We start from the raw sequence: 11,379 nt of genomic DNA on the forward strand, positions 1-11,379 counted from the left end.
CAATTATTGAATAATAATAATACTAATAAACACATTGAAGATGTTTTCGTTACGTCATAACTATGAGTCCGAAGCCGAAATTTCCGTTGACGGATTTAAATGCTCAATGCACATCTTCTCCAAAGGGACACCGAAGCGGTTTCTGCTCGTTAGGCAGGTAACTGGAGACAGTATTCTCCTTTCAAGAATGCCAATTGTTGAGAAATCATAGTGATTACAGTCAAGCAATAGGTAAGAATACTTGAAAGTTGTTGAAAGCTATAAGGTTGTTGTTGTATAGCTCGCTGTTGTTTAACGTCAGCGGCACTTGTGTTTTTCTTCTGTTAGGACCGACAAAACAACAATCCATAATTGACGTCATGTCTTCGGCCAAAGAAGACACGTTATCCCCAGATGAGCTGAGGAAAAGACTCTATCAAACTTTTAAAAATAAAGGAGTGCTTGATACTCTCAAAGTAAGTCGTGCTTATATATATATATATATATATATATATATATATATATATATATATATATATATATATATACGTATACGTATGTGTGTATATATATATATACATATACACATACGTATATATATATGTATATATATATATATATATATATATTTATAAATATATATGTATTTATATGTATATATACACATACGTGTATATATATATGCATGTGTGTATATATATATATATATATATATATATATATATATATATATATATGTATGTATGTGTGTGTATATACATACGTATGTATATATATACGTATGTATGTATATATATATATATATGTGTGTATGTATGTATGTATGTATGTATGTATTTCACAGATAGATAGATAGATAGATAGATAGATAGATAGATAGATAGATACTTTATTCATCCCCAGGGGGGATTTGTTTGTGGCAGCAGCAAGCAAGTTACATGGTACACAACAATATTAAGTATAAGACATACTCAATATATAATTTAGCAGAGCAGAACATATTAATTTAAGAAAATTAAATAATAAAGAAAATGCAAGTATATCCAGTGTACATATAGCGAATTAGAAGTATATACTGTGAAAGCGGGGCTAAGGTTATTGATGATTCAACTGCGGGAGGAATTGGCTAGAGGGGGTTTATTATAAAGTCTTATTGCAATTTTCAGGAATGTCCTCCTGCATCGGTCCTTGTGACAGCAGAGCTGAATCAGTCTGTTGGAGAAAGTGCTCCGCTGTCCCTGCAGTAGGTGGTGGAGAGGGTGGTCCGGGTTGTCCAATATGGACATTAATTTATTCAGTCTCCTCCTCTCCACCACCTGTTCCAGATAGACTCTTGTCCTGAGTCACATCTTCATTCCTCTCTTTACTCTTCTGACCTCATTCAGACACAGCTGCGGAATCAGCTCATCCAGGAGTTAAAACACCCGCCTTTGACTGGAGGAGAACCCTTTCCCAGACCAGTACATGTGAAATCTGAACCCCTTCTGGTCTCAGCCTGTAACAGCATAGTGGCTGATCATCTCCGCACCTCAGGCTATGAGTACAGCCTTTCTGTATTCTACCCTGAAAGTGGCCTCTGCAAAGACAAGGTAAGCACGAGCCTGTGTTTAATGTACTGTAGTTTAATGTATAAAGAACATCATAGCAGATCAAGATGTTGGTCTCTTGTCCTTTTTGACAGGTTGTCATGACAGGAGACCTTCTTCAGCTTCTTAAAATGAATCCTGAATCAGCGCTTTACAGATCCTTGGTAATGAATGTTATGATTATCATGTAGAATATTAAAAATCCAAAATAATAATGACATATTGTTCGTAATAATAGTGTTATTATGTTGTATTTTTTACAGTCATCAAACGAAGGCAACAGTGATAAAGGTATGTGCAGCACGCTGTTCCATTTAATACAATGGATCATGCACCCTTAGGCCTGTCCTTGATATATTTTCTCTTTGTCTCGCAGGGTTCCTGATCAACCTCCTAAAACAACTAACACACCATAATACTCGCGGCCTGTGCCATGATGCTGATACTCAGACAACCAGCATCGCAAGTTGTGGAGAGTCTCTTGGTATGATGAGATAAAGTCTTGCATTGTGCTGCACAAACATTCCTTTCATCGCACATTTTTTATGTATTTTTTTTGTCTTCCATCCACAGTTGAGAAGATGAAAATAATCGATAAGGAATATGAGAGCTTCAATTACAGTGGGGACAAATGGTTTTCATACCAATCAAAACTGGCTGCATATAGAAAAGAAATGGAAGTGCAGTTACAAGCAGAAATGAACACAAAGGTTTGTGTATTTTTCTGCATAATTTATCAAAAAACATATGAAAAGGTATAAAGCACAGCTGCTGATGTGGAAAACTTTTTCCACAGTTCAATCTTCACTTTGATGAGACTCAACTTACTTAAATATATGTTTATTACAACACACAATCTGATCAGAGAAGCTTTTAGATTACATTACATTTGCTCAGCCTTATACATTTAGTTCTACAGAATCACATATAGTCACGCCACTGTGGAGTTGGTACAACAATGTTGTGTAGTCCTTGGACCAGACTTTACCATGGTAGTCGGGAAGGTCCTCTTCTTATTCTAACCTCAAGACACCCAGTAAGCCTCCCAACATAAAGCATGCCAAAGGTGAAGGATTCCACTGAGGTCTCTAAGGTTAATTACCATGAAAGCGTAATTATTCTACAACAGCTGCATACTCATATCTGCACAACACAATTGTAAAAGGTTTACTCACTGTACATGTTTATGTGTATATACTTCATAGACTGAAAAGTGATCCGTTTCATTCTGAAAAGTCAGCTTTTTCAAAACCAACATGGCTCAGTTCAAAATTCTGCACATACTTTGCGTTTTTGCACTTTCTCTATTGTTTTTCATTTAATTCCTAAATTAATACTCTCTTTTTCGGTGTACATATTGAGTTTAGGTATATATATTTTTCATCCTTGTTTTTATTTTTGTGTCTGTAAGCTGCTACTGATGACAAACAAATTTCCCCTTGGGGATGAATAAAGTATATATCCATCCATCCAAATACGTAATGGTGTAAATGTATGATATGAAATGCTTTATTTTTTATGAGTGGCTAATATGTAACATGTTGCTTTCCCGCTGGCCTCAACATTGTGCCTTGTTTCTTCAGATGCAACATTTCAAAGATGTTGAAATTGCAATGGTGAAGATGGAAGAAAAAGCTAAATTTCATGAAGAATTTGATAAGCTGAAAAAAGAGCTGGAGATGACTTACGAGATGAAGGCAAAGGCATTGATGGAGCGAGAGAAAAATGCCATTGATCGATTACAAAAACAACAAGAGGTAGAATACTGCTAATTTTATGTTTTGTTTTGTTATTTTCTCTCAAGATAAACCGTAGCAAATCATAATTTCACAGTATTTCCATTTGCTCACATCTAAGACAGTGTAATTGATGCTGCTGTTTGTATTTGTCTCTCCTTTTAGATTGAAGAAAGAAATGTGTATATGCAGAGACAATCAGTCCTGAAAGAAATTGAAACCGTGCGAAACAGAGAGAATGAGCTGAGGATGAGAGTGGAGGCTTTTGAAAAGTAAGGGCTTTTTTTTACAATTCATATAAGTAAGGTGATGCTATGCTCTCTTGTTGTGAGTACTAGTACATAGAGAATGTTAATGTCTTTGTTTGATAATAGGACATGTCAAATTCATGAGGAGAAGATCAAGACCACGGAGGACCTGCTGAGGAGGAGAGAACTGGCAGTGAAAACGATGGAGGACACATACGACCAAAAGCTGAAGAATGAACTTTCCAGGTATTTTTTTTTGGGCTCACGTTGTTACCACCAATTGGACGTATTCAGTTGGTTACGCATGCAATCTAATTTGATATATATACTCTCAATTCTGTACGTTTAGGGTATGTGTCAGGTTTGTATCCTTGTTAGGGGTATTGTCATTTTGTGACCAGAGGATGTCACTGTTTTGTAGGTTTAAAGAAACAACAGTATCCTGTAAAAACATTAAACATCTGCAGTCATCGATTTATTGAATTCTACAGCAAAACTACTTTAGTTCCAACCGTTTAAATGCTGTCAATGAAGTGCATTGTTTTCTTTTTGTATGGATGTCAGTAAATAGGTTTCTATATTTAGACCGCAACGTCTAAAAAGGGAATTTCTGTGTTATTATGCTTTTCATTTGTTATTACATCTCTGGTTGGCCGTCTGTCAGCAGTTATGACTACAGAGTAACATACAATAGATGACCTGTCTACATAATTGGTTTATTAATCTGTGCTAGTCTGTAATAGGAAAGGGCCACATGGATTTCCAAGATTGTTTGTGTTGATTTAATTTACAAAGCACTTTATTATTATTTACATTTCTTTATAATATTAGGTACCAGCTTGAGTTGAAGGATGAATTTATCAAGAGAACAGAAAAACTAACCGATAATGAGAACAGAAACAAAGGTGAGACTTTTGATTATTGCAAGGTTGCTGACTGCTTTTCTTTTGCCCACATTTCTGTTTGATTTTATGTCAACAAAACGTTTTTTTTATTTCTCAGTGGAAACTGTTCGTATCCAAAAGGAGTCGACTGTAATTAATGGACAATTAGAGGAGCACAGCAGAGCATGTTCAGAGCTGAGACGACTACAGGTAACACAACACAACCCCAGTCACTCAGCAGGATGTAACCTCACCTTGGGCACACTACTAAATAATTGCACAAAAAAAATTGGACAAAACTTTCAATCCTTTCGTGTCATGTGATAATAATAATGTACTGTAGTTATTATATTGGACCCAATGTAATATATTAATTAGCTCCAGCTTTATTTTGTCTGCTCTTTTCTCGTCTCCTCTGTTGATTTTCCAGGTTGAGCTAGACACAGCGCAGCAGCAGATTCCTCTGCTGACTCAACAGAAGGAGCTGTTAAGGGAAAGACTAGAGACTACGAGCGACTACCCCAGCTTGAAGAGAGAGAAAGCCGAGCTGCAGGGGCAGCTGCGACTGCTAAAGAAACAGCTGGAGGAAGCCCAAGAGGAGAACCAGCTTCTCCATGCAGGTGAGAATTAGCTCGGATTGGATCACGGTTTTCTTTTAGCAGTAATGCACAACTGATTCCTGTGTGACTCGTAAATTGAATGCCTGAGTTATTGATTTTAAACCTAGAATATCGGTCGCTCAGAATATTTGTCGTCCTTTCATAACTGAGATGAATCCAGTTCCTATGTCCGTTCACAGTGCTTGAGTGTGGGCTCATTGTGAGCTGTGGGAGAAGCAGTGTACTGTGAAGCATTCATGTTGGTCTGTCACACTGCTTCTGGCTCAGCTCTGTCTTTTTTGAATGTGTCTTGCTTGCCAATGTGGGGCCTCTGTGCTGTGTTTGTAGCTCTGCAGACAAAAAGAAGCAGTGAGGGAATAGGGATGCAAAGGGGAGCAGAGACAGAAGGCTCCCTTTGGCCGAGAAGCAAACATGTACCTCTCTCTGAGAGATGCACTATTCTTCCTGTTTGAGGAGGGGGGCAGGGGAGCAGTGGGCCTCTTGCCTCTTGCCTCATCGCTAACAAAAGGTAGAAACATGGTACAAAGCCCCATGTGCTGTACTCTGATGCTGGTCAGATCCATACAGCCAAACCTTTGATCTGCAGCACTTAGACATGACACTCTAAATCAGCTCCTGTGTATCCCAGAGGCTTGTTTTCTTAGATGGCTCTCCCACTGCTGGCAAAGAAAAGGATGCATTTTTAAATTGTTTTAACTCCAATAACCCCTCTCTCAGATTTGGGCAGGCCGTCCAAAGAGCAGCTGGCCTCGCAGATGGAGCTACGGAGGCTGCAGAGCGCTCGCAGTCTGGATGAGGAAGAGTTTCACAACCAGAAACAGGTGCTTCAGGCACAGCTCCAGAGTGAGGTCAGTCACTTCACAGTCTCCCGCTGAGTGTGGGAAACTATGCGGTCAGCTTTTTTCACACGGTTTTATCTCACCTTGGGAAATATCTTGTCTAATCCGGCGACCCACAGACTTTTATACTGTGTGGAAACGATAACTTCTCGTGTGATGTCCTGTTGTCTGCTGTTTCCTGCAGGTGGAGCGGTGTGCTCAGCTCAAGGCTCAGTTGATAGAGTGTGAGGAGAGGACACAGTGGATGACTAACCACATTGAGGAAATTAAGATGCAACTTCGACAAACTCAACAAGGTATCCCATGATTGGGGATTTGTGTCTGCTATGTCTGTATGCGGTCATAACTGTGACGATACATAACACAAGTTAACTTTATTTCTGCTTTTCACAAACTGGCTTCCTTTCTTGGTAATACTTTAAAAATATAAACCTCAAATGTTCTTCCTTTTCAATTACTATTATATGATTTTCAAAAACAACAAAGGAAGCCATTTTATAGTAGTAGCAAAAATGTCCTAGTTGTAAATGCATGGAAAGAGTTCTTTGAAAAACGTTGTAGCAACCCTTTTTTCCTGATTTTATACTCTTTAATGGTGGTTGGTCTTCTGTATTAGTGTTCAACTCTCCTTCTGTTTTCTTTTTCTTTTCTTTCCTCTTCTTTTGTGTAATCCATGCGATGATGGCAGCTCTTGAAAATGAAGTGCTGCGTAACCCCAAGCCATCTCTGGTTGATCGCTCAATACTGGAGCTCGGCACTGGCAAGCTCGTTCCCCCTGACATCTATGTGGACAGAGCTCTGCTGAGGGCCACCATAGGTTATGATGATGTTTGTGAAGCAGGTGGGCCCTTGCGAGGACACAAGTCGCCTTGGAGTGACTCTCCAGACTCCGACATGGAGCTGGTGGCAGAGGCAAAGGCTCGGATCCAAGAGCTGCAGAAGGAGGCTGAGACTTTGGAGGAAGCCTACAGGAACTACCATCAGAGGGCAGTGCGCCCCACCGTCTCACACATGCTACCCCCAGGACCTCGTTCCTATTTTCCTTCGCATCGGCCTGACTCTCCTCTAAGAAAACAAGCCGCTCACAATTCACACACCCACTTGCCAAACAAATCAAAGGTCTCCCAGAGGCCGCTGTCTCCACCTACTACCAGAACCCTCTCCTCAGCACACTATGACACAAGAACTGCACCTCCTGCCCAACCAAGAGTGACCTTCTTGGAAGACCATAACCAACCCCAGTCCACAGTTTTCTCTGACCACAGTTTTCATTCATTGACTGAATCTCTATTTCTGAGAGATGGACAGCCTCAGGATGTAAACGGCTCTCCTTCCAGACGCCTGTCCTCCACACCGCACTCGTCCTCTAGGAAAAAGCCTCAAGGAGAGATTGCAGAAGGTACCTTCCAAAAATGCTTTATCCCCATGAAAATACTTCAGAGGAGAGTAGACGCACCAACCATTTTTAACTGTCAAGAAATAAATAATGTATTGTTTTATATCATCAGCGCCCATATACTGCACATTTAACACTTACTGACATTTTTTAATTAATGTGGCATAATGTTAAAACAGTTTAAACGTTCCAAACAGACAGTCTACACATTTCCATGTCATCTTTTGGCTTCTATTCTGTACCCCGTGAGGATATTGCCTCACATAAAGTCTTTACATTTCATAGAAGCAGGTGGGTCTCCGATTGCGTTTCCGGAGTTGTCGTTTGACAGACAGCTCCCTCTCGCCCCCCCCAACGAGGTGGCGACCACAGGTGACGTTTCCTCTGAGTTCAGTCCACCTCGCAGTCCTCAGCTCAAGAGCACAGCACGAGACCAGTCCAGGTACCATCTGGCATTGTTTTGGCAAGGACATTTTTATGCACTCATGCGTAGAGACGGTGAATACTAATACCCTCATTTTTGTCCCCGTTTCTGTCAGTCCACCAAAGTTGCACCCTGTGTTCTCCAGCTCAGAGTCTTCCCCGCAGCCTGAAATAATATGCCTAGAAGATCTCTCAGGGATTTTGTCAGGTACTCTAAACTAGTATTCATTTGTATTTTTGTTTTAACTGTGCTACTGCATAACTCTGTTTTTGATTTTGTTCATTGTATTAATCCACACCAGCCTTCCTCTGCCGACGTGAGACCCAGTTTAGATCTTTTCCAGTTTGCAAATGCATCATGGGAGTGTTGTTTATACTGATATTTGAAAGGCTGTTTGGTTGTTTAATTGCACTTGAGCTGAATTATTGTAATCCATGGGGTAGGTGTTGGCATGTAAAGTACACTTTTCAGATCTGTTGCTTGGTCTGGAAAACATGGCTCAGAGATGACAAGCCCTCTAGGTTGCCACTTCACAATCCCCTTAATAATCAACACCTGGAGGTTTTTCTGTTGTGCCAAAAGATTTCTGAAACAGCCATACATTATTATTCATTTTTTCATTTCTTGAATATCATTATCAATAATTTAAACAAAATCCCAGAAACAAAATGGAGTATATCCGGTGTGGAGGTTTAGGATTTGGGAATGGCTGCTTTTTAATGAGTGTGTGACTGGCCTCCGAAGTGCCTTTTCAGTGGCCTCGCACAATGGTGAAGATGAAGGGCATCTGATTATGTATTCTGTGCCGGTCCTCTGGCCCTTTTGCATTATGGTGGAGCATAAAAGATCTCTTTGTGCATGTCTCCCTCCAGAGCCCGGCCACATTCCAGAGCTTCTCCTGGACACTGCCATCCCTCTCTGTGAGGAGGCCCCCGACAGCCCCGCTGTCCTCCGCCCACAGGACCTCCCAGAAGACCCAATGAGCTTGCAAGGCCAGGCGGGTGAGTCGTTAGTCTCCCCCCTCATCTCACATTATTAACGCATACTCTTTGTTGACCCCAAATGACAAGAATGGCCACTACTGTCCACCATCAGTCTGACTGTATGAATCTCGCATATATTGTCGCCATTCTGGGGTACATTGCCTCTGTAAGTGATGATGGACAAATTGAGTTGTCTCATGTCAATCCATATGTTTTGTAGATGTCCCACAAGCCTCAGGTGAATGTGATAGGGAAGAAGATGAGGAGGAGGATGAGGACCAGAGGTGGGAAAGGGAGCGAAAGGAAAGACTAGAAAAGAGGCAAAGGGAGCAAGAGGAAGCCAGAGAGCAGGAGCTGCAAGAACTTGAAAGATTGGAGAAGGAGGAGGTAATGATTATGTTACACCAAGTTCTTTTAAAACACCTCTTTCCCAAGAAAGGACGGCCTGACAAAATGAATATTGACTATTTATGTCTAACCAGCTTTTGCAAGAGATGGAGCAACCAGGACTGGAAAAAGAAGAGGAAGAAGAAACTGAAATTAAGAAAAGAGATGAAGAGCAGACGCAAGAGGCAGATAACGACGGGGAGGAGTCTAAAGGTGAAAATCCATTACAGAAGTACATGAAGATGGTTCTGGAGGCCAGAGAGAAGCAGCATACAGAGGTGAGTTTCATAAACTCCTGTAAAACTTTGCGTGTAGCAGCTGCCCTGTGTGTTAAACCAAGTGTGTACGTCCGGGGTTTCAGAGCCCTGGGAGAGAAGAAGCAGCACATACGAGCCCAGAGGCAAAGAGTTCGTCCGAGGAGAAAGATAACAGGTAACTAAAAACAGTTGACGAGACTTATGGCTTTACTTATGAATACATCAACTTAAGTTGTATAACTCAAAAGCCATTCTGTTACTGTAGAGAAGTTTAATAAATATATAAGCCGCCAAAATCCCCTTCCAAAACATTTCATTTATTTCATGGTTTCTCATCTCTTGTTCTTTTCAATGTTATTTGTTCTAGAATTATGTCGTCTTAAGGATACATTAATTGAGAAATACTATTTTGGTTTGGCTTTTTCTGTCCTTCAAGGCTTTCACTAATTAACTTTATTGTGTTTCCAGCGTTGCATCATATTCACACAAGGAGGAAGATGATGATTTCTGGTGAGCTGCTTGTTCCAGAGAGCTGTCATAAACTGATGAATCATACAAGCCTCTGCAGTCTTGTACTGTTTTTAACATGTGTGAAGCATTTATTGTTTATTTTAAAATGTTTTTTTTAAGAATGTATATTTGTCACAATTTACACCAACTCTATAAAGTTCAAATGAATCATATTGGATTGTTTTTTTTGTGTGGATAGACCGTACACCACCAAACAAGATCTTTCTGTCACGCAAAATAATAAAAACATCACAACAGAGGGAAATGTTTTATTGATTTTTTTTTTTATTTTATTTTCATAAAAACAGTCAACGGGCAAAAGTAATGTCATAAAGGGGTTTTCAATCAGACAGGATGTAGGATTGTTGTCCTCCTGGTGATTGATAGGAAGCCTTTATTATTTAATTTCTTTTTGGTTCATTCAACAGGAAACACAGCGTACAAAGATGAGATGAGATGTACATTAGCTTCATGTAGATCTGACATCTTTCTCCGTGGCCACTGTGCCCCTGTGGCTATTAGTCCTGCAAAGATCTATGCCGGTTTTGTCCAGCAACATCTCCCAGATAAACTGGGCAAAGTCACAATGGCATTCATACTTTGGCTAAATTTACCATTTAGATTGCCGTACAATTTTATAAATGACTGGTGTTTCAGCTAATTGTTATTTGAAAGTTGAATTATAAGTTGATCATCAGTAATTCACGAGGAAGCCCTTGACATTCATAGAAAATACAGGAACACTTTGAGGCAACAAAATAATGACTCTTATACCTTTGACTTGACCCCCCGCTCTATAACTAATTATACATCAAATTGATTAATTTGTATGCATTGAGAATAAAAAGGAAACAGGCAAACACTGCCTACTACTGATGTCAGTATACGTGACTGCACATCACGTGTCACTGCAGAAACAGTTGTCTTCATGCAACAAAGAAACATATCCCTGTAACTCAACTAATAGAAATAAAAGATTACATGAGTAATTATGTCAGCATTATGACAATTGCACATCAAAAACAGGTGCAATAATAGAAAATGAAAAACAAACATGAAGTAATTTTGTCTTTTAAAATAAAATACTAAGAATCCCGACAAGTGAACATTGTTCACACCTTAAGTTCTGTAGGTTTTTCAACAATACCAATGCACATGGGACATAGTTACACTTGCTTTATAAGATTTTTCTAAAACAAGTCAATTTGTATCATATATTACATTATATGATGAGATATTACAATAGATAATGAGCTAAAAAGCTGCCTTGATCTTTTTTTCATTTGCATTAATGAATATACGTGGACCAAACTTTAAAGATATTGAATATGCGTTTGTCTGATTATTGGCTACAATTCACATTTAGCAAGCATGGCATTATCTGTCAAGGTTAAATCTAAGATACTGTGATGTCGAGCACGATAGGGATTTCAAACCATAGTTTTACAAGTGTTTGTTCCAGCTAAGTTGTTCCATAGGCTCTGGTGCACACTGAGGTAGTGTTAATGGAGGCCATGAATGTTCGGAGTG

General features: G+C 39.6%; 1 protein-coding gene across 1 annotated transcript; it reads left to right on the forward strand.

Annotated features, from left to right (window-relative positions):
* The first annotated feature begins 139 nt into the window (after positions 1-139).
* On the forward strand, positions 140-10,055 carry ofd1 (OFD1 centriole and centriolar satellite protein). Its single transcript, XM_079231446.1, has 23 exons — positions 140-231; positions 328-455; positions 1,365-1,568; positions 1,661-1,729; positions 1,829-1,856; positions 1,942-2,049; positions 2,139-2,275; positions 3,149-3,322; positions 3,467-3,573; positions 3,676-3,795; positions 4,381-4,454; positions 4,552-4,643; positions 4,864-5,053; positions 5,771-5,901; positions 6,077-6,188; positions 6,581-7,291; positions 7,574-7,730; positions 7,828-7,919; positions 8,585-8,713; positions 8,916-9,082; positions 9,178-9,360; positions 9,444-9,514; positions 9,808-10,055. The coding sequence occupies exons 2-23, from the start codon at positions 360-362 to the stop codon at positions 9,851-9,853; spliced, it is 3,198 nt and encodes a 1,065-aa protein (XP_079087572.1). The 5' UTR covers positions 140-231; positions 328-359; the 3' UTR covers positions 9,854-10,055.
* The last annotated feature ends 1,324 nt before the right edge of the window (positions 10,056-11,379 follow it).

Source organism: Taurulus bubalis, assembly GCF_910589615.1.
Source record: "Taurulus bubalis genome assembly, chromosome: 15".
Lineage (NCBI taxonomy): Eukaryota > Metazoa > Chordata > Actinopteri > Perciformes > Cottidae > Taurulus > Taurulus bubalis.

Excerpts from the sequence above, each read along its gene's own strand:
- ofd1 (XM_079231446.1), top strand. The coding sequence starts at position 360 with ATGTCTTCGGCCAAAGAAGACACGTTATCCCCAGATGAGCTGAGGAAA. Across the intron at positions 2,050-2,138 it reads AAGTTGTGGAGAGTCTCTTG|TTGAGAAGATGAAAATAATC; the intron begins GTATGATGAGAT and ends TTCCATCCACAG. Across the intron at positions 9,515-9,807 it reads TCCGAGGAGAAAGATAACAG|CGTTGCATCATATTCACACA; the intron begins GTAACTAAAAAC and ends TTGTGTTTCCAG.